The following is a 22,100-nucleotide window of genomic DNA, read 5'->3' as shown; positions in this document are numbered from 1 at the left end:
ATACCATGTTGTGGGCAGCTTGCACATAACTTTTTAAATCACTCTCAATAATCTTAAAAGGACTCAACTTCTTTTTGTCTTATTCCAACGATCTCTCTTCTTAGCTCAGCTGCTCGAGATGCTAGAAAAAACCTGTTCAAAAATAAATGAGATAGATCAGTCCAAGTTGTAATAGATCCAGGGAGTAAATAAAATAACCATTCTTTAGCAGAATCTGTTAGGGAGAAAGGGAAAGTACGCAATTTAATTTGATCCTCAGTTACCCCCTGAGGTTTCATGCTAAGACAAACCATATGAAATTCTTTCAGATGCTTGTGGGGATTTTCATTTTGTAACCCACGAAAATTTCGTGGTAACTGGATTAAACCTGACTTTAACTCGAAATCAGTATCCACAGTAGGATACGCGATGCACAATGGCGATTGTTCTGTCGAAGCTTCGACTAGTTGCCGAACCGTTTGAGTAATTGGTTGGTGTGCTAGAATCGGGTTTTCGTGAACCCTAGCGTTAAGCACTTTTTCTGGTGAGTCGACTTCTACTTTTTCGCTTTCAAGTGTTCGAGTAGGGTTTTCGTTAACCCTAGACTTAGCTTCGTCGTCGACTCCGATTTCTGGTGGTGGGTTACTTTGAGTTCCAACCACCATTAACTGCTTTTTTCGTAACTTTTTCTTCTTGCGATTGGCTCTAGCAGTCTTCTCAATTTCTGAATCGAACGCAAGAGTACCTGAAGCAGATCTGGTCATAAAAAACAAAAAAAAACAAGATTAGTACATTGCCAGTCCCCGGCAACGGCGTCAAAATTTGATACGGTCGTTGAAAGAACCAAAAATATCTTATCCTTAATAAATAATTAAAAAGAATAGTAAAAAAGAAGTAGGGTCAAATCCTCAGGGACTGGATTTGCACAATATTTTGTTCTGTGGAATCCCAGGCAGAGTCTTGCCCAAAATGACCTGCGTTCCTGAAAAAAAATAAAAACAATAACAGAATTAAAGGGTTGGGTCTGGAAACGAAAAATAAAATAAAAACAGAATTAAAATATTGAATCGAAAATTTGATAAATTAAAAATAGAGTTGAGAGAAAGGAAATTCTTACAGGAGATTCCAGCCTCCAATTGTCTCGTTCCGCCTTGGGTTCAATCCTCGACTTTTAAATGATCCTTCCCAAACCGAATAAGCCAGTTATAGCGGAAGAGGACGCCTACGACCACCAGCTCCAATGATTTAGACTTACGATGTGGTGGAACCTGACTCTAGCCAACAATCACTTCTGTGGGATCATCTTATGCTAGATCAACGCTTCTCAATGGCGAATCCCACGCCATTTTGTCTCTTGGGCTCGCCAACCTCTGACGTAGTAAGCTAACGAACCGACTGTGCAACCTTCTCAAAACATACAAAGCGGCCGCCTTTGCATACGTTGAAAAGCTTACTTCTTAAGGGACATGGATGGAAGCGTCAGCCCCGTAGTGCGGAGAAACGATGAATACTCGTTGAGAAGGCTAAGTACGGATTCTAAGCCTCAAGAACCCTTTTGGGGATTTTCGACAACCTTCGGTAGATGGGTTTAGTGGCTCATGATTGTGGTGGAAAATAAAATAAATAAAATAAAAATGGAAATTTTATTGAAAGGAAATATGAGAAGAACAAAAGCCTAGACTTTTGGGGAGAGAGTGTTTACAGAAAAAGATGGGATCCTCTTTTGAGTCACTTCACCCCCAATTTATAGTGCTAGGGGAGATAGTCTAATCCTACTTAAATTCCTAAAAGATAAATACATTTAATTGAAGATAAATAAAGATAAAATAAAATCCTAAAAATAATTCTTAATAATTATCTCAATATTAATTATCCTAATATAATTAAAATAGAGTTTAATAGAGTAAAATCTCTTCTTTTTGCATTTCAACCCTTGTGTCCTCCATGCTTGCACTTTTGGCACCAACTTTTCCTTGTATATCACATTGGCCCATTTTATCTCTAAATTCACACTTTTGGCCCTTAATTTTACTTTTACCTCAAATTTAGTCCTTATGAGATAAAAGATCATAAATAGCTCAAATTAGCAGGATCATACTCAGAATAAATACATAATCAATACATAAAAATACGTTATTCTAGAGTGTTATCACTTACCCAGAGCAACAATCCACTATCTTTTTCAGAGTACAATCAATGATTTAAATTCTAACACTAGTTTAACACTCACCAATTTAGCTACCCCATCATTGCATAAAGACGAGATCACTCTCCTACTAAACTTCCCCCTCAATAGCTTAGCGTTGCAACTTAAGAGACTCCTTTGATTGCTTACAGAAGCAATGCACACATAAAATTACGTTCCTAACTTGACTAGATTTGTGTTCTCTTTATCTCTTTCTATTTCTCGATCTGCTTAACCTAGACAAAACTTAAATTTATATACCACTTAAGTTTTACTTACATAAAACTAATAGTTTAATATCTTTTCTATAAAATATGAACAAATTTCAACAACATTTAAAGTTAAAGTTAAACAATTAATATTGTATTAATACCATTCATGAATCTAACTTCACACATAAACACTTCTGCTATCAATGCATTAAGCTGAAAAAAAAGAGAGTTGAAACTCTATATTTGTACTGAAATCTGTATTTATTTTTTTTCGCACGTCAATAATGCCATGCATTTACTTTTCTTCTTGTTTTGTTTTCCTTTTTGGTACATCTCAGTACCATATTCATGAAAGGTCATCAATAAAGAATACGTCGACAACTCATTGTGCAACACTTTCAACATACCAACATTAATGAGGACAAAATTCCGGAAAATATTAACACGCGGTTGAAAAAAGTGGGAGTTAGTTTGAATATTAAAGTCACTATTATTGAAAAAAATTTATCTGAGTTCACTCTCAATCTCAACAATATTAATTTTAAACTGTAAAACAGATGAAAATACTTAGTTACAATAAAAGAAAATTTGAAAGTTTTTGCGAATAATGTGTCACCTCGTATAAAATATACATAAATCAATTTTAAAAATATATAAAGAGAATCATAAATTATTCAAGAAATGTAACTTTGAATATGATATTTATATTAATGTATCACATATATAAAAATGTATGAAAATGAAAAAATACATAAAATGAATTATTAATTTATCACAATTTATAAAACTTTCTACATGAAAAAAAAATAAAACAAAAATAATATAGTAGTTTTTTTCTCTAAATTAAATTACTATAATAAATTATACAAAACAGGTTGAAGAATAATATTATGTATAGATTTCTAATTGAGTTGGTGTCACGACCGAACATCAATTCAATTGAAAAATTACCAATGTATTTATTTATGTACAAAACAAGTTATATTACTATAAAAGTGTTTTTGTCTTTCTATATTTTTAAATCAATAAAAATTTAGACGTAATTATATTTAAACTCATGACATAAACTTTAAACAATTAACTTTACCATTTATATTAAAGCACCATTTGATTTTTGTATAAAATTTTTAATAAATATATTTGTTTGATAATTTTTTTTACAAACAATAAAAGTGTTATATAATCTAGTAATAAATTATGAAAATAAATAAATAAACAAAATATCAACATGACAAACATATATGAAGCTGTCTCTTAAAAATAATTAATCACATGAAAAAAATTTATATATAAGTTTAGTCTAGCATAAGTTATGAACGGTATAGTAAAAAAAAGTACGTATTTTTATAATTTTTACGTTATAATTTAAAGGGAAAAGATATTGGTTTACACGTGTCAAGCGAAAGAAAGTTATTTTCTTAGTGAAAAAAAATATAATTAAACTAATTACAAAAAGTAGACTATCCCCTCAATCGGGGAGGTCTCAAACAAAAGTAAGTTATATGTTCTATGTTGGACCAAATTGACCAAAACGATCAACTTCTTTGTTATCTTCTCTAAAAATGTGCCTAATGTTCCACTGTCTAAACTGGGATAATATCTGATGGATCCTCTTAATTAAAGTAAAATTGGACATTTCTGAAGAATTAAGTGAAAGAAAGTTATTAAAATGAATGCGAATTTTTTTCTTTTTATTGTGAATTAAAGGTACAACATTTAATAGCTAGTGTCAACGGATGCTATTCACTCTAACATAAGTGGTAAATTGATTTAATTGAACTCAAGGGTTGATGTATCAAAATTTACCCAATTTTCTTTATTGTTCTTTATGTTTTATGGGGTTGCATTGAGAATGACTAAACAGTAACTTTGGGTAGTGCTGTTCTTCTTATCTCAGACATGCACAAAAAGAAAAAAAGAAGTGTTTGTTTTGGATATATATATAGACACATGGATGTTCTTTTGGAATTGGCAATATTTTTGTTAATAGAGAGTTGCCTCATTATTTAAGCCAATAAAAGTGGTAGTCACCATCTCAAAAGAGCTGTTAAAGTAAAGTTAAATTATGGTTTTTGCCCTACTACCGTTTCTAAAATTGAGATTTATTTTTTATAGGAAGGATTAATTAACATTTGGTACTTAAATTTGATAATTTTCTTTTTTAATTTGGTATTTAAGCTGTTTCTTTTTATTCAATTTGGTATCTAAACTTGTCAAATGTTATCAAATTACCCCAAAACACTATCAATGTTAGTTTTTATGAGGGGACAAAAATAGATAATGTATGATTGACATATGGTAGATGACATTAAATTTGATTGCATGAATGATTACGTTTATTTGGAGTTTCCTCTATTTTACTGAACAAGATGTTCAAATTTTAGTTTTCATTGGGACTAAAATTATTTTAACTATTAATGTTAGGAATGATTTAAGAGGGAATGCATGTTTAAAGCATGATTAGGTCTTCACAAAACCCTCAATTCCATAAAAATATGGTTAATATCAAAAGAAATTCATGTGCAAAAAATTGTACTTTGATATCACATGAATATTTATTGCATTCTAACAAACTTCTAAAAAATCTAACAACCAATTTATGAAAGGTACGAGGGAACTCTTGAAATTTGACAAATTAGTTTTAATATCACATGAACGAGGAGTACTTGCTTTGCAAACTGAAATTAAGGCGAAAATAGTGTTTGAAACTGTCATCATAGTTTTAACCACGAAATAAATAAATAAAACATGAACAACAGTAAAAATGAACCCCGAGATTGTATATGCAGTTCAACCCCAGTCTATGTCAACAGAACGAGGGGTACTTGCTTTGCAAATAGAAACTATGGCTAAAATAATGTTTGGAACTGTCATCATAGTTTTAACAACGAAATAAAAAAAAAAGTGCACAAAAGTAAAAACGAATACCAAGATTGTTTATATAGTTGAACCTCAGTCTATGTTTGCAGGCCTTGTTTAAAGCAACAGCACATATCTTTCTCAGAGTACAACCAACGATTTAAATACTAACACCAGTTTGACTCTCACCAATTTAGTTACCTCACCATTGTACAAAGACTAGATCACTCTCCTACTAAGCTTCCCCCTCGAAATCTTAGTTTTGCAACTCAAGAGACTCTCTTGATTGCTTACAAAACCAATGCATGCATAAAACATTACTAACTTGAACAAATTTGTGCTCTCTCTATCTCTTGGTATTTCTTGATCCACTTAACCTAGACAAAACTTAAGTTTATATATCACTTAAGCTTTGCTTACATAAGAGTCATAGTCTAATCTCTTTTCTATAAAATAAAGCTACAAATCAACATACGATAATTATTCCATAAGAGTCTTGATGTAATTCAATGTATTAAAATACAGAAAGTGAGTTTATTTGATCCGCAAAAACTAATCTTTAAGTCTTCAATTTCAACTCGAATGGTTTTCATGTGTTGGGCTCTAACTTGGCCAATTATTTTCAAAACAAGTAGCCCAACTTATATTAATTCAGTAATTAAGTTGGTGTTACAACTAAGCAACAACTTAATTGTGAAATTACCAAAATACCTCTTTATATACAAAGCAAGTTATATTATTGTAGGAAGATTTTTATCTTTTTATCTTTTATAAATAATAAAAACTTAAACATAGTATGCTTTGAAATCATGACAATAAATTTTAAACATCTTATTTTATTGTTTAAACAAAAACACCATTTGGTTTTTGTATGAACTTTTAACAAATTTATCCAAAAATTTACAAGTGTGAACGGATGTTATTCACTCTAACAAATAAAGGTAAATTGTTTTGTTCGGACTCAATAATTGATGTGTTTTTTTATTATTGATATGGAAAAAGCCAAAAATAATTACGGAGAGAAGGCCATTTATTACTTTATTATTACTTTAGGTGTAAATTATCCAAAAATTTACAAGTGTGAACGGATGTTATTCACTCTAACAACAAATAAAGGTAAATTGTTTTGTTTGAACTCAATAATTGATGTATTTTTTTATTATTGATATGGAAAAAGCTAATTATTACTTTATTATATTTTATAAGAAAAATGTACATATATTTATTTTATATTTTATAAATTAAGATTTCTCTGATACTAAATTACAATAGAGTAAAATGTGAGTTTAAATAATTTTATATTTTCTCAATCAAACACCTAAATATTTAATTATAATTAATTGAACCAACCCACCATTTTACATTCTTACAGTCCTCTTATCAAACGCATGTAATCAAACAAGGAAGAAAGATAAGAAGGGGAAAAAATCCCAAGGTTTCATTTAATTTGATGTATTAAACATTTCCTTATTAATAAATAAAATTAAAAAGACAGCATAGTCGGTTGTATTAACAAATAAAAGTTAAAAAGTAGTTACAAAGTGGAAACAGGACAAGGACAGGAAATAAACAAGACAAAGAGCACCCTCCCCATTGCATGCTCCCTTCAGTATATAAACCCTACAATACTTACTAAACACATCACACATCAAACATCAAATATAGTAATACTTTCATATTTTCAACAATGGCTACCCCTATCTCACTCTCAATCTCATCACTAGCTTCTAAATCCCAGCAAATGGTGAGGAATGAGCGTCGGATGTTGGCCGCATCCGACGATGGTGCAATGATGAAGCAAATTCAGTCGACTCATGCCCCTGATGGTCGTGTTGTTGATGTTAAACCAATTCTCCAAGTCATTGACAATGTGTTGCGTAATATCATTCCCAACATTGATCATGCTATGAATGTAAATTTTGATATCCTTATGATTTCATGATGTTTATATTCGTGAAAATAGAAAGATTTTCAAAACAATGGTAATTTGTTTTTTGTCTTGTAGGGTGGAACGGGACATATCGATGCTCTCGATGATCGGACCAACTCGTCTGCCGTTGATGGTGCACTTGATGCATTGGCTTATATCGTACACAAAATCTGCTGCGAGGTTATTCCGCTGTTCTCTTTTCTCTCGGAATCTCGATCTTTTCCGAAACCGAAAAATGACGATACTAACATTTGATGTTTTGTAGGTATCATGCAAGTGTTCAGGAGGAGGGGATGCTCATGCAACAACAATGGGGATTCTCAACATGCTTTCAAGCTATTCATGGGATGCAAAAGTGGTGCTAACATTAGCTGCTTTCGCGGTGAATTTTGGGGAATTTTGGCTGATCGTTCAGCTTTGCACTTCCAACTCGTTGGCCAAATCCGTGGCTCTCCTCAAGCAGTTACCCGATATTTTAGAGCATTCCCAAACATTGAAACCCCACTTTGATGCACTTAACAAGCTCATCAATGCAATGATTGATGTAACCAAATGCATTGTTGAGTTCACTGAGCTACCTTCTGAGTTTATTTCGATCGATGTACCACCATTGTCGACCGCCATGGCTCATATCCCCACTGCTACCTACTGGATCATTTGGAGTGTCGTCGCTTGCGCTGCACAGATTACGGGTCTTGTAGGAATGAGACATGAGTGAGTGATGAATTTTTTACGTGTTCTCAATGACACAATATGATGAACAAATTTTTCAATATTAATCAAATCTTTTTTTTTTTTTGGTTCAGGTTCATTACATCAACTTCGGAGGCATGGGAACTGTCAAGCTTGGCACATAAAGTTAGTAGCATACATGAACACCTTCAAAGTCTATTACGTCTTTGTTATCAACGCATTGGTAAGTCCATCCTAGAGAACACAAGAAATATAAATCATATATGTATATATGTGCTAAAAGTGCCATAGATCATTTATATTAAGAGTTTGATTGTATTTTTCCTATTCAAAAAGTGAGCAAATTAATCCTTATACATAAAAATTGATGATATTTTAATAGAAAGAATCATGTTGCTCTTTGATCTAACATATAAGAATTAATTTATCAATTTTATAAGTAAAATGGATAAAATACAATCTAACTTTTAATATAAAAGCCTCAATATAGTACTTTTACCTTATATTAAAGAGATGACATATAATGATAATGAGATGCAGATGAGAAGAAGCTATTGGAAGCTTTTGAAGACTTCAAGCGTACTATTGAAACACCTCAAATGGACAACTTGAGGATTCTCCTAAAAATCTTCCGCAAGGAAGAGACTTATTATCTCTTGAATCCAGACAATACCAAGGTTGATTTAATTCCATGTTCCAAGTTTCAACCATGTTTCTAAATTGATTGGACCGGATATTAACTTCATATAAATTTAGCAGGTTCTTATCGATGTCTTGAGAAGAAAGCATGTTTTATTGCTCATTTCAGATCTTGACATCTCCCATGAGGAGATTCGAGTTCTTGAGGCTCTTTACAAAGGTGAAAGGGTATCATCTGAGCTTAACTATGAGATCCTATGGCTCCCAATCGTGGAGAGATCAACTTGGAACGATGATTATGAACAAAAGTTTTTGAGCTTGAAATCAATTATGTCATGGTATACAGTGAACCATCCTTTCGCCATTGAACCAGCAGTGATTAAATACATAATGGAAGTATGGGGTTTCGTTAAGAAACCAATTGCGGTGACATTGGATCCACAAGGAAAGGTTTTATGCCCAAATGCACTCAACATGATGTGGATATGGGGAAATTCAGCTTTCCCATTTAGCAGTGAAAAAGAAGAAAGTTTTTGGAAAGCTGAAGCTTGGACCCTTGAGCTTCTCGTTGATCGCCTTGAGCCAAACTTATCTACTTGGGTACATGAACATCTCCACATAACTTTAATATACATATGTATATCAATTAATATGCTTAATTTATTCATGGTTTTGCATGGTTTCTTATATAATCAGGTGAGCCAACAGAAAGTGGTATGTTTCTATGGTGGTGTCCAAATGGAATGGATCGAAAGTTTCGCTACCGCAACAAAAGGGGTTGCGAAGGCTCTCGACATTGGCATAGAAATGGTTTATGTTGGCAAAAACAATGCAAGGGAACGAGTGAAAAAGATTACTGGTCTAATCAAAGAGAAGAAACTTAGCCACGCTTGGGAAGATGGCAATGTGTGGTTCTTTTGGAACCGATTAGAGAGCATGTTGTACTCGAAAACCCAGCATGGGAAAGCCATTGAAAACGATGTTATAAAGCAAGAAGTGATGACCTTGCTTGCATATGACGGTAGTGAAAATGGATGGGCAGTGTTCTTCACTGGTTCAGATGAAATGGTGAGAGCCAATGGAGATAAAGTGCTTAGCAGCATGAAGAGCTTTGAGGAATGGGAAAAACTTGCGAAGCAAATGGGGTTTATCCCAGCACTTCGTAAACATTTGGAAGGGATTACCGATGAACATCACTGCACTCGCCTTATCCTACCGGGAAACAGTGGCGGGATTCCGGAGAGAGTGCAGTGTGCTGAGTGTGGACGTCCGATGGAGATGTATTTCATGTATCGCTGCTGTGTTGAGTGAGATAAACAAAGCCAAAAAATTATCTTTTGGGAGGGACCAAGTAAAAGACTAGAAATAAAAATAACAATCATCATAGTTTGATGTTTGTTTAGAGTTATTTATGATTATCATATCTAGAGTCTACGATGTTGTGATGTTTGTGCGCTTTGTAATAATGTTTAGGGCTCTTTTATTATCCGACACCAGATATCGAAGAGCCTTAGCTGATTTTATCTGACTGTGTTTTGTTTGTAAGATTACTTTTGGCAAATAAAGTGTTTTCCAAGTTTATGGCTTGTAAACCATCATCAACATTCCCTTCCAAATACCATGATATTCTCTTGACTGCCTGCCAATGTGAATAGTAAGGATTACTCGTATACTAACCCAGAGTGAATCTTATAATTTATTTATGGTTGAAAATTAAATCATAAAATTTTTAGAGGTTAAAATATAATAATAAAATTGTGACAACTAATTAATTTAATTTTCACTTTTTATTTAATTATTTAATTATAATTAATTAAAAAATAATTTAAAAAAAAACTACAAGACACCATATACGAGAAGACTCCAAAAAACAGTTACAAACTACGAAAACAAAAACCTTTAACAAAAACGCTCACATGAATCCATAACCTCCTCGAGCCTAGTTCACATCAAATAAGTTGCTTAAAGCATTAATTACCAGCTACGTATAAACAGTTGCCATCCTTAACTTCAAAGCCTGATAAGCAAGTAAGAAGGCCATACTCAATGCACCACTAGTTTCTTAATGGCCGAAACAAGATGAAAAGGAACACCAAATCATAATCTAAACATCACGATTCACACCCGTTAATGCAAATCAATGATATCAAAAAATAAAGACACTCATGCCAAAGCAAGGCAGCAGCCCAATCACATTTCACATCACCAATTCTTTAAAAAAATCAAACCTCCTCCATCAAAATTCATCCAACAACAAAAGCATCGACCAAGGCTGTGACAAACCAATCACTCTGAAAACCAAAAAGTAATCTTGGTCCTATGTCAAGATCATCAATGCTAAACTTTTGGATTGAAAATTTACAATTCAGCACAACAGTGAGTCATATCTATTCACTACCATCTTCACATGCAAAATTACACTTCCCCTTCTCCACACTATCAAACACCAGCTCCGAAGTTACACTAAAAAACCACCGGAATTTATCCTTTAAAATAACATCAAAACCTTCCATTATTGTTGTTTTCTCAAGACTTAAAAACCAATAGAAAAGTCAACAATAATCCCTGAAAACCAAATCCCAAGCATTGGTCATATCTTTTCAATTTTAAAGGGAAGTTAAAGAAATTTCACAACTTAAAATAAATGTATAAATGTATCTCCACACCACAATGAGCATATGGTCGCAACAACCGATTCAAAAATGAATTCTATGATAGTAAAAATGTAATCTCGACATTTTAATTGTCTATATCTTTATAATTTTTAGAGGATTAAATCAAATTTTTATCATTTTTGAGGGAGTCAAAATACAATTTACTATTGCTAATTTAAAATTTTATAAATTATAAAGGGCTTAAATGAAAAATTTTCCATTTTAGGGGGGTCGGGGCCCATTCCAACCCCCCTTGCCAACAAAGGTCTTGGCAAGAGGTCTGCGATTAACCCTTCATGGGACTAGGGATGGTTCCAAACCCGACCTGAATTGTTAGGGTCAATTTTTTTTTTGAAATATCGGATTCAGGACAAGTCAGGTCGGGTGGAATTAGAAAAATTAGTCTGGTCTGGTTAGGGTAAAATTTGAGGTAAATCTGTCCTACCCTATCCTAAGATATTTACAAAATGCCCTTAAAATATATTAAGTTTTTTTCCAATAAATAAATATATTAAATTTTAAATCTAAACCAAAATAAATCTTATTTGCTTCAAAATAAAAATAGAACAATTAAATTAAATTTGAGTTGGGTTGGGTTGGAGTCAAGTCTCCAATTAAATTTTCGGTCCAGGTTCGGGGCAGATTGGGTAAAGTTCGGGTTGGAGTTGGAGTCGGGGCGAGAAAAAATCCGCCTTGCCCCGTTGCCATCCCTACATAAGACACCTTTCGCGTAAGATTTCTTTCCTAAGATCTCTTGCCTAAAGACGAACAAACCCACCTATCATTTGGCACTCTAAGGAACAATATTATGTTAAAGTAAGATAATCCAGAACATAGATAAGACCACACAACACATATATACCATAACGACAACTGACTAGCAACAACAATGTTCATTTGGCATCTAACTTCTTACCACTAACATCTAGTTTGTCCGCGCAACCATACGACTCAGTTTGTGTGACTCTAAAACAAAGAATATCCCATTATATAAATCTAGTCACACAAGAGAAAAAGGATCCTCTAGAAATCATTTCTCTTCTTTCACTCTTTATCATCCAATTTTTCGCCTGAACCGAACTTTATCTTTACCATTTGGTACTTATTACCATATTCAAATTTTAAAGAATTTTGTAGATTTGAATCCAAATTTTAAAGCAACATCACGAATCTTGATTCCAACCCTATAAAAAAAGTACAGGTAATATATACATGCTATCATCCCTAAACAAATTCAAATATTATATGCTCTTGGAAAAATAAATACCCACTTCAAGTACTAGACTTTATTGCTTCAGTTGGGTGATATATACGAGTCTCGTGACTCGCAATAAACCAAGGAAAATTTTAATTGATACAACCAACCACTTGATTATGATAAAGATGAGTACTAAAATGATAATAAAAAGCAGTAAATGGAAATAAGATAGCAGAAATTTCAACACGCTTGTGAATATTTTAATGTGTTTGAGAAATGAAATATTGGAGTAGGTGGCTGCTTAGTTTCTAAGATTAGGAATATTATGCATACATCATTATATTCTCAAACCCCAACCACTCCGATTTCACATCCTCATCTCAAGAAGCACCGGTTATATTCATCTAGTTTAACGGGTTTCGAGCGATTCTTTTAAAAATTGATTCAACTTTTTGTTTAAATTGACATATTAATCAATTCTTGGTCAGACTAGTTAAAGTATTTCAGTTATATATATATAGAGAGAGATATTCACCATGAGAGTAATTTGAAAGATTAATAGTTAGCCACAAAATATATTTTATTCCCATAAACGGATATCAGACCTCTGATCATAGAATTAATAGATAAAATGAACAACTATTACGTCATATGCTGAACTTTCTGGTTTAGATATAGATATTATACTCACTCAAAAGCAAAAGAAATTAAGGGCTAGTTTGGTTGGGCGGTGTGTTTACCTCCGGTGAGGTTAAAAACAGCGGTGGCGGTGAGATTAGTTACTGTAGCGGTGAGATTGGGTACTGTAGCGGTGAGATTAGAAACAATGATGGAGTGTGTGTTTGGATTCAAACGCAGTTGTAGCGGTGAGGTAAGAATGAAAAATGACTATTAAGGACATCATATTAGAATTGATATATAATAGAAGTTATTCATATTAGAATTGATATATAATAGAAGTTATTTAAATTATTTTACTTTTTTAAAATTATTAAAATATGCAAATTTATTTAATAAAATATTAAAATGTATCTTCCAATATTTTAATGAATTATATAATTAATTTAAATTCTTTATTAGATAAAATGATAATTATTTTTAATTTTTTATAGTTATAATTAAATATTTTTTATAACAATGATAAATATTATTTTCACAAATAATAACATTATACTTGGATCAAATTTTGAAGTATCTAAACGGATGATTTTTAATAAAAAAAATATAGTAACATAAGACATAACAAGTTTCATTATTACTAGAAATTAGGTTATGATACAAAATGTGTTTACAAATATTGATTCATTAAACTAGTTGCAATGGTTTCCCTTAACATTATGATTTCAAGGTCGCTTTCTCTGTTAGAAGAACTCGATTCACCTCTGTCAAACTGGCTTGAAGAGACTGGCATGTCCGGTATATTCTCAAATTCTCGAAAATCCTCATCATTTGACCAAGCATGTCTTCGAATGTAATTATGCAAAATCATTGTTGCAATAACTATTAAAACTTACTTGTCGAATGAATAACTTGGAATATCTCTTAATATTGGCCATTTTTATTTTTAAAATACACTAGAGTCTTTGATTCAACTGGTTCAAGTTCTCTGTACATTTGGGGTTGTTCTATATCTTCACAAGAAATGTTTCCCTAATTTGTTTCACAAATCCCATAGTTTTTTATTATCATGATTTAAGTTCAAAATTAGTATGCGAATTAAGAAAATATTGGATCTTCATGCTTCAAGTAATTCGAATAAACCGAATACAGTACATATATTTTTTTATTTTTAAAATACACTACATATATTTTTTATTTTTAAAATACAGTACATATATTTTTTATTTTTAAAATACACTAAATATATTTTTTATTTTTAAAATACACTACATATATTTTTTTATTTTTAAAATACACTACATATATTTTTTATTTTTAAAATACACTACATATATTTCTTTATTTTTAAAATACATTACATATATTTTTTTATTTTTAAAATACACAAATACAATGCAATTTCCCCATTCCCATCTTCCCTTTTCCATCGATTCCCCTCTTCCACCGTGCCCTCCTCCCATTTCCCCTCTTCCATCGATTCCCCTCCTCCCATTTCCCATTCCCATTTCCCATTCCCATTTACGGTTGCTTCTTCAAATTGAGGCAGTAGGATTGTTTCTGGTTTTGCTTTGGATCAGGTGTCTTAGCAAGCACCATGTTGTGGAGTGGGAATCGGGTAAAGAAGGTTGCACAATGCATGTGTTTTCTGATCAACTTTGGCCTCATACCAAGGTTCGTTTTTTTTTCTTGTTTTGTTTCTGAAGGTGGCAGCAAACTCAAAATGCTCATCAGCTATGTTGACGATTTCCCTACTGGGTTTTTCAATTTCTTTCCTTTGTTTATAAACATCAATGGTTATGTATTTACTGCTGTTGATTGGATTAAAATATAGGGTGTTTTCTCAATTATGTCTAACATAACATGTATAAAATATCAATGTTTGTTCATATACTGCTTCTATAAATGTGTGTGTTTATATACATACGCCTGAGTATTTTGCATCAGCCAAGCCAAGTATGGGTATTATTGTCTTCCCAATGTCTACTGCCCCAGCTGGAGCTTTTACCACCAGTCAGCTTAAGGCTGTCCAGTGCGGTAGAAGCTCCTCACTGTGCTGGAAGCAAAATGTTCCAAAGGCTGTCCAGTCCAATCCCAGTGCAGTCCGATTGAAAATAAAGGGGAAATTTATCAACGCACTGTAGTGCGTTAGAATCCAAAGGGACCCTAAGTTGTTCCATTGAGCAGAGTAGTTGTTAGAGCAGTTAGAACAAAAATTGGCGTCTGTCTAGCCTTTTATGGTAGAATATTATAATATATATATATACACTTCAAAGATACTGGCCAAATCATATTATTATTTAACTATCTTTATATCTTTATATATGATATGTAGTTTTTTATCATAAGTAGCCACTAGCCAGCCAATCCATTATCACATATATAATATATCATCTTCTCTTATATATACATATATTCATCTTAATTTGTGTATTTGCTAAATAGTAACCATGGCTACCACCGAATCCTCAAAGCCTTGGAGGCCATTTACTTCAAATTGTTGTTCAGCTGATAGCCAAACAATTTTGGGCAATTTCAGCCGTTGTAGGACATCCAAATCCGATTTCTCCAAGAACATTGCTCCGTTACCATCGTTTCGACGATTGTCATTTTCCGATCTTAGCCGTTCATCGTCTATTCGTATCAACGAGGATCTTGCACAATCTTTCGGTCCTGATTTGTACGATTTTCAACTAAGTGAGCTACGGGCTATAACCCAGAATTTTTCTGCCAATTATATGCTAGGAGAAGGTGGGTTTGGGACTGTGCATAAAGGTTACGTGGATGAGAATTTAAGGCAAGGGTTGAGACCTCAAGCTGTTGCTGTCAAGCGTTTGGACATTGAAGGTCTACAAGGACACCGTGAATGGCTTGTAAGCTTATTTACACCTACATGGACTCCTTGAATCACTGTTGAATCTTTCTTAATCATTATATATATACATGGGTGTGTTGCAGGCTGAAGTGATATTGTTGGGGCAACTACGGCACCCACACCTAGTGAAATTGATTGGGTATTGTTGTGAAGACGAACAACGTCTCCTTGTCTATGAGTTCATGGCCAGAGGAAGTTTGGAGAATCATTTATTCAAAAGCAAGTATTTCCGACAATTAAGCTCGGTAGTATTCAGGGTTTAAAGTTTAAGATTATAAAGCTTTGTTGGCAAAATTTTAGAATATTTTTATTGAGGCTTTTAGAAGTTTTTAAAAAAAATTAATTAGGTTTTTAAAATTTTTAAAAATTTTCATTAATCCTTTCAAAAATTTTAAATTTAAATTCTTATTAAGCCCCTAATTTTTTTAAAATTTTAATTAAACCCCTAAATTTTTTGAAATTTTACTTAACTTGCCTCATACTTAATCCTAAACTGAGTTAAAATCACGAGTGAACCAACCATCAACTTAGTCTTGATTATAATAAGATTTTAACACATTAAACAATAAATTTTAAACATTTAACCTTACAATTTCAACTAAAACCTCATTTAATTTTTAAATCAATTTTTAACAAATATATTTCTTACATAAAAAAATATTTACGTACCATAATCTAGTATATATAATCCTCATGTTGTAAAAATTAGAAGCCCGATAAACAGATTAAATATTCCCAATTTAATAGTTATAATTTTAAAAAAATTAACTCGATAACAGGGCCGGGGATCTCAACGTCACTACCATGGGGAACCAGATTAAAGATAGCCATTGGAGCTGCGAAAGGGCTTGCATTCTTGCATGGGGCTGAGAATCCTGTCATATATCGTGACTTCAAAACTTCCAATATCTTGCTTCATTCTGTACGTACGTGTGTTGTTCTGTTTGCATATATATATATATATATATGTGGCTTAAGTTAAGCTTAATTAGCTTTAAAAATCTCTATTTATGTAAGACCATTTCTTGATTAATTTTGCTTTATCAGGATTTTACAGCTAAATTATCGGATTTTGGACTTGCCAAGATAGGACCTGAGGGCTCAAACACGCATGTCACAACTCGTGTTATGGGTACCTATGGTTATGCTGCCCCAGAATACGTATCAACAGGTTAGGATCGATCTATCTATCTATATGTGTGTTATGATTGATGGCATCTGAGATGAATAGAAACTGACCATGACATGACACTATTGTTATGATTGATATACATTCAGGTCACTTGACCACAAAGAGCGATGTTTACAGTTTCGGAGTAGTCTTATTAGAGATGCTTACAGGGAAAAGAGCAGTGGACAAATCGCGGTGTAAGAATGAGCAAAACCTAGTTGATTGGGCTAAACCTTACTTAAATAGTAGTCGAAGGCTGCGCTATATTATGGATCCAAGACTTGGCGGCCAGTATTCAGTGAGAGGAGCAAAACAAATGGCTATTCTAGCTTTACAATGCATTAGTTTGAACCCAAAAGACAGGCCGAAGATGACAGTCGTTATTCAAACACTTGAATCCTTACTAGAGTACAAGGACATGGCAATCTCTTGTGGGCAATGGCCTGTCTCCTCAAACTCTACTAAAAAGACTGGACTTCCTAGTTCTGCTCCTAATTTTAGAGCACAAAGTAGATCAAGTTCAGTTGGTGTTCAGAATAAAAAACCCAATTCAGCTGTTCCAACTCCAAGGAAGGTTGTATGATTCATTCAGGTCAACCATAATATATATTATATATTTCTTTTCTAATCTTTAATGTATTTATGATTGTAAGTATATATAAGCAAGTTTCAAAAATTAATGCAGCTGTGCTTTGTAAATATTTGAACAATGGGGACAAGCTGCTATATATCATGTATACAAGCTTTCAAAACAAAAAAAAATTAAAGGAACTGCAGTTGTCGGAGTAAGTTGCCACTTGACACGTAAAGGCAGTGTTCATCATTGCCATTTATTTATCTTCTTTATTTTATTTTGTTCCTGTTTAATTATTTAAATTTTGGATTTATTTAATTATTTTTTTTAATTTCTTTCTTTTAATTTTTTTTAATCTAACTTAGATTTGTTTGCATTTCAGATTGCTTCAAAATCTAAGTTTCTTTTCGATCATCTAAAGCCCTAAGTCAAATCTACAACTTGGACAAGTGTTAGTAGGTTAAAGCATGCACATAAGTTTGTCAAAGTCGGGAATTTGACTTAGAGCTCTAGATGATTGAAAAGAAACTTGGATTTTGAAACAACTAGAAACGCAAACAAATCCAAGTTAGATCTAAAAAAGATTAAAGGAAGCAATTAAAATAGATAAATAAGATAGAAAAAAATAATTAAATAAATCTAAATTTTGAATAATTAAATAAGAAGAAAATAAAGAAATAAATGAAAAAGATGGAGAGTGACGTGTAGAAGTCCTAAGGAGCCTTGGAAATAAAATGAATCCACAACCCCCTTCAAACTACTCTAATTTCTCCTCCGAAAAAAAACTTGGTAAAAAAAAGCTTAAAGATAATTCCCACAATTTGAAAAGATTGTTAAAAATCTTCTAAAAGAAAGCTCAAAAGAAATTCTTTAAAAAGAAAACTCAAAGAGAATTTTGTCAACTCAAAGTGAATAATGAATGAATTGATTGAATTGTGTACAATGAAGAGGCTTTTATATAGGCTAACTAAGTATATCTAAATAAAACTCTTAAAGTATACCAAAATTCTAGTTAATCTAAATAAGTAGTTTTAAACTAAATTTTCTTTTTGATATAAAACTCCTAAATAACTTAAAATACTTAAAAGTTATCCAAAATTCGGAATAAATAAATAAATAAATAATAAAATAATAAAACTTAATAAATACAATATTGGACTCATATAAAATAAAAATTAAGCCTGAAACCCAAACCTAATAGGAGAATTTAAACTCGAATAAAAAGTCTGAAACTCATAACTTTCATAATAATCCCGTTCAAAAATTCTGCTCACACAGTTTTCACTAAAACGGTCATAACTTGAGTTCCTGAACTCGAAATCGAGTGATTCAAAGTGTGTTTCAAAGCTAAGAGATAGCTCTTTGACTCTTTAGACATCTAAACCCATAAATTCCTAGATCCCATCCAAAAATTCGTCGCAAGTTGACTAATCTTTTCAACTTGAATATTTGAATTAAAAATGTCAAAAGAAATATCAGAATTAAAATTTAAGAAAATAAATATGAAGAAAGCCTAGTCAAAGGTAAAATCTCATTTTTGATTCAAGGGTTTGATCATTGATGCAGAAATAATTTACAATATTCTGTGATAAATTGGTTACTGTTCCTGATGAATGCTTAGAAACCAATCTTTTTTCCCTTCTCGATAATCAAGACAAACATCATTAATTATTTCCTTCATTGATAAATAATCTTATAACGAATGTGTTGCGCGGAAGCGTGTAAAAGAGTAAAATTATTGTACTAAAAAATCACACTAAGTTCAATTCCCAGGAAAGAGAGGTGGATCACGAAGATCGCTTAAGTACCAGGTCTTTCCTAGCCAGAATATCCCTCTATCGTAATTTAATAGCACAATAAATCACTACAATCACACTCGCAAAATATGCAGAATAAACAATAAAGAACACTAGAATTTTAACGAGGTTCAGCAAATTTTGCCTACGTCCTCGGGCACTACCAAATATATTTCACTCCAAAATACAAGTGAAATTTTACAAATAAGGAGAGAGAATAATGCCTTAAGTAGAGACTGGCATTTGTGGGATGGTGAAAATGAGAAATAGCTAGGCCTATTTATAGTTGAAGCTCAAGGATCAACTTGCAAAGTCCCTATACAATTAGGGACCAAAATTGCAATTATTCTATGCCAAATTTCAAACCAAATTTCGGTGCCTTAAATGCTTAGATTTTCCAGTGCCAATTGTCTGACACCATCCATCTTTGAAAAGTCAAAGATTGTTGCTAATAATCTCCACCTTGAAGATTTGATTAGGATAATCTTATCTTCATACAATTCTTTCTGCTTTTGACAACAATACTTGATAGTGCCTTCTTCAACTATTAAACTTGCAAGATATTGATCAAGTTCAAACAATGTTCGAACTTGATTGTTGTTACCACCTTGGTCATCATATCTGCGGAATTATTTGTAGTCTTGATCTTCTGAAGACGAATTTTCCCCTCATCAATAATTTCCCGCACAAAATGGAATCGTACGTCGATATGCTTTGTATGTGCATGATAGACTTGATTCTTTGCTAAATGAATAGCACTTTGACTATCACAATACACGTCAATATGCTCCTGAACCAATCCCAATGTTTTAACCATACCTTGTAACCAAATAGCTTCCTTTACAGCCTCTGTTACAGCCATGTATTCGGCTTCTGTGGTTGACAACGCAAATGTAGACTGCAGTGTAGACTTCCAACTTATTGGTCCTCCAGCAAGTGTAAACACATAACCGGTGGTTGATCTTCGTTTGTCCAAATCACCGGCATAGTCAGAATCAACCTACCCAATAACACCTTTACCAAGTGTAGTATCCTGCTTGAACAGTAATCCAACATCCACGGTCTTCAGAATATACCGTAGAATCCATTTCACAGCTTGCCAATGTCCTTTTCCAGGATTATGCATATACCTGCTCACTATACTAACTGCCTGTGAAATGTCGGGTCTTGTACACACCATTGCATACATCAAGCTACCCACTGCATTAGAATACGGAACTTGTAACATGTATTCTCGTTCCGTATTCATCGAAGGAGATAGTTGTGCAGAAAGCTTGTAATGAGAAGCCAACGGGGTACTTACAGGTTTTGTCTGCTCGTTCATGCCAAATTGTTGTAGTACTTTCTTCAAATACTGCTTCTGAGACAAACTAACTCTGCCTTGAGCTCTATCTCTACATATTTCCATGCCAAGAATCTTCTTAGCTTCACCTAGATCTTTCATCTCAAATTCAAGATTGAGTTGAGTCTTCAATCTCTCAATCTCAACTTTGCTCTTAGATGCTATCAGCATATCATCAACATATAAGAGCAAGTATATGAAAGTTCCTACTTGCAGCTTCTGAAAATATACGCAATGATCAAATTTACTTCTTGTGTACCTTTGCCCTTTCATGAACTGATCAAATCGCTTGTACCACTGCCTCGGAGATTGTTTCAATCCATAAAGCGACTTCGTTAATTTGCAAACCCTATTTTCTTTATCAGCAACCTTGAATCCATCAGGCTAAGTCATATAGATTTCCTCCTCTAAATCACCTTGTAAAAAGGCCGTCTTCACATCAAGCTGAACTAGTTCAAGGTCATATTGCGCAACCAAGGCTAGCAAAATCCGAATAGACGAATGCTTCACAACTGGAGAAAACACTTCATTGTAGTCTATTCCTTCTTTCTGAGCGTAACCCTTTGTTACCAATCTAGCCTTGTATCGAATCTCATTTTTACCAGGAAATCCTTCCTTCTTTGCATGTACCCATTTGCCTCCAATTGCCTTCTTTCCCTTAGGCAGTGTCACCAACTCCCAAGTCCTATTTTTATGAAGAGCCTGCATTTCTTCATTCATAGCTTGCTTCCACTTTACACCATCAGGGTTACTTATTGCTTCTGTGTAAGTAGAAGGAACATCATCATCTGCAATTGGAAGTGCATAGGCCACTATTTCATCAAAGCGAGCAGGCTTACGAATCTCTCTTCTTGGCCTCCTATATGCAATTGAATCTTGTTGTTGTTGAAGTTCTTGGGTCGAAACTTCTTTATCATTTGTTTCTTCAATATTAGCTGGATCATCATTAACCTTTTCAAGCTCCACCTGCTGCAAAGTGCTACTGGTTTTGTCATCCTTTTGTGAATCCTTGTTCTTCATCATGGTTGATTCATCAAAAGTCACATCTCTACTGAAAACAATCTTCCTTGTATCGGGACACTAGAGACAGTATCCTTTTACTCCACCAGTTATACCCATGAATAATGCTTTCTTTACTCTTGGGTCTAACTTAGATTCTTTTACATGATAATATGCAGTGGAACCAAAAACATGTAAAGAATCATAATCAGTAGCGGGTTTACCAGTCCACATCTCCATAGGAGTTTTTCCATTTATTGCAGCTGATGGCAACCGGTTAATTAGATGGCACGCATATGTAACTGCCTCAGCCCAAAATCCCTTGCCCAATCCAGCATTGGACAACATACATCGAACTTTCTCCAGTATAGTCCGA

The 22,100-nt window shown here is 33.0% G+C and overlaps 2 protein-coding genes and 1 non-coding gene across 3 annotated transcripts; all 3 read left to right on the top strand.

Annotated features, from left to right (window-relative positions):
* LOC121215823 (small nucleolar RNA R71) lies at positions 1–107 on the top strand. Its single transcript, XR_005911794.1, has one exon. It is a non-coding gene; the product is annotated as a small nucleolar RNA R71 (small nucleolar RNA).
* Positions 108–6,872: 6,765 nt separating this feature from the next.
* Positions 6,873–10,076, top strand: LOC107933740 (protein SIEVE ELEMENT OCCLUSION B). Its single transcript, XM_016866027.2, has 7 exons — positions 6,873–7,147; positions 7,241–7,345; positions 7,431–7,879; positions 7,972–8,081; positions 8,399–8,535; positions 8,618–9,097; positions 9,194–10,076. Exons 1-7 carry the CDS (start codon positions 6,923–6,925, stop codon positions 9,806–9,808), a joined length of 2,121 nt encoding a protein of 706 aa, XP_016721516.2. The 5' UTR covers positions 6,873–6,922; the 3' UTR covers positions 9,809–10,076.
* A 5,214-nt stretch (positions 10,077–15,290) lies between these two features.
* Positions 15,291–17,796, top strand: LOC107933720 (probable serine/threonine-protein kinase PBL15). Its single transcript, XM_016865999.2, has 5 exons — positions 15,291–15,840; positions 15,926–16,061; positions 16,622–16,764; positions 16,890–17,013; positions 17,121–17,796. The coding sequence occupies exons 1-5, from the start codon at positions 15,418–15,420 to the stop codon at positions 17,594–17,596; spliced, it is 1,302 nt and encodes a 433-aa protein (XP_016721488.2). The 5' UTR covers positions 15,291–15,417; the 3' UTR covers positions 17,597–17,796.
* Positions 17,797–22,100: the final 4,304 nt, after the last annotated feature.

Source organism: Gossypium hirsutum, chromosome D03, assembly GCF_007990345.1.
Source record: "Gossypium hirsutum isolate 1008001.06 chromosome D03, Gossypium_hirsutum_v2.1, whole genome shotgun sequence".
NCBI classification, from domain to species: Eukaryota; Viridiplantae; Streptophyta; class Magnoliopsida; order Malvales; family Malvaceae; genus Gossypium; species Gossypium hirsutum.
The sequence above is the reverse complement of the archived record's forward strand: the minus strand, read 5'-3'. Positions and strand labels throughout refer to the sequence as shown.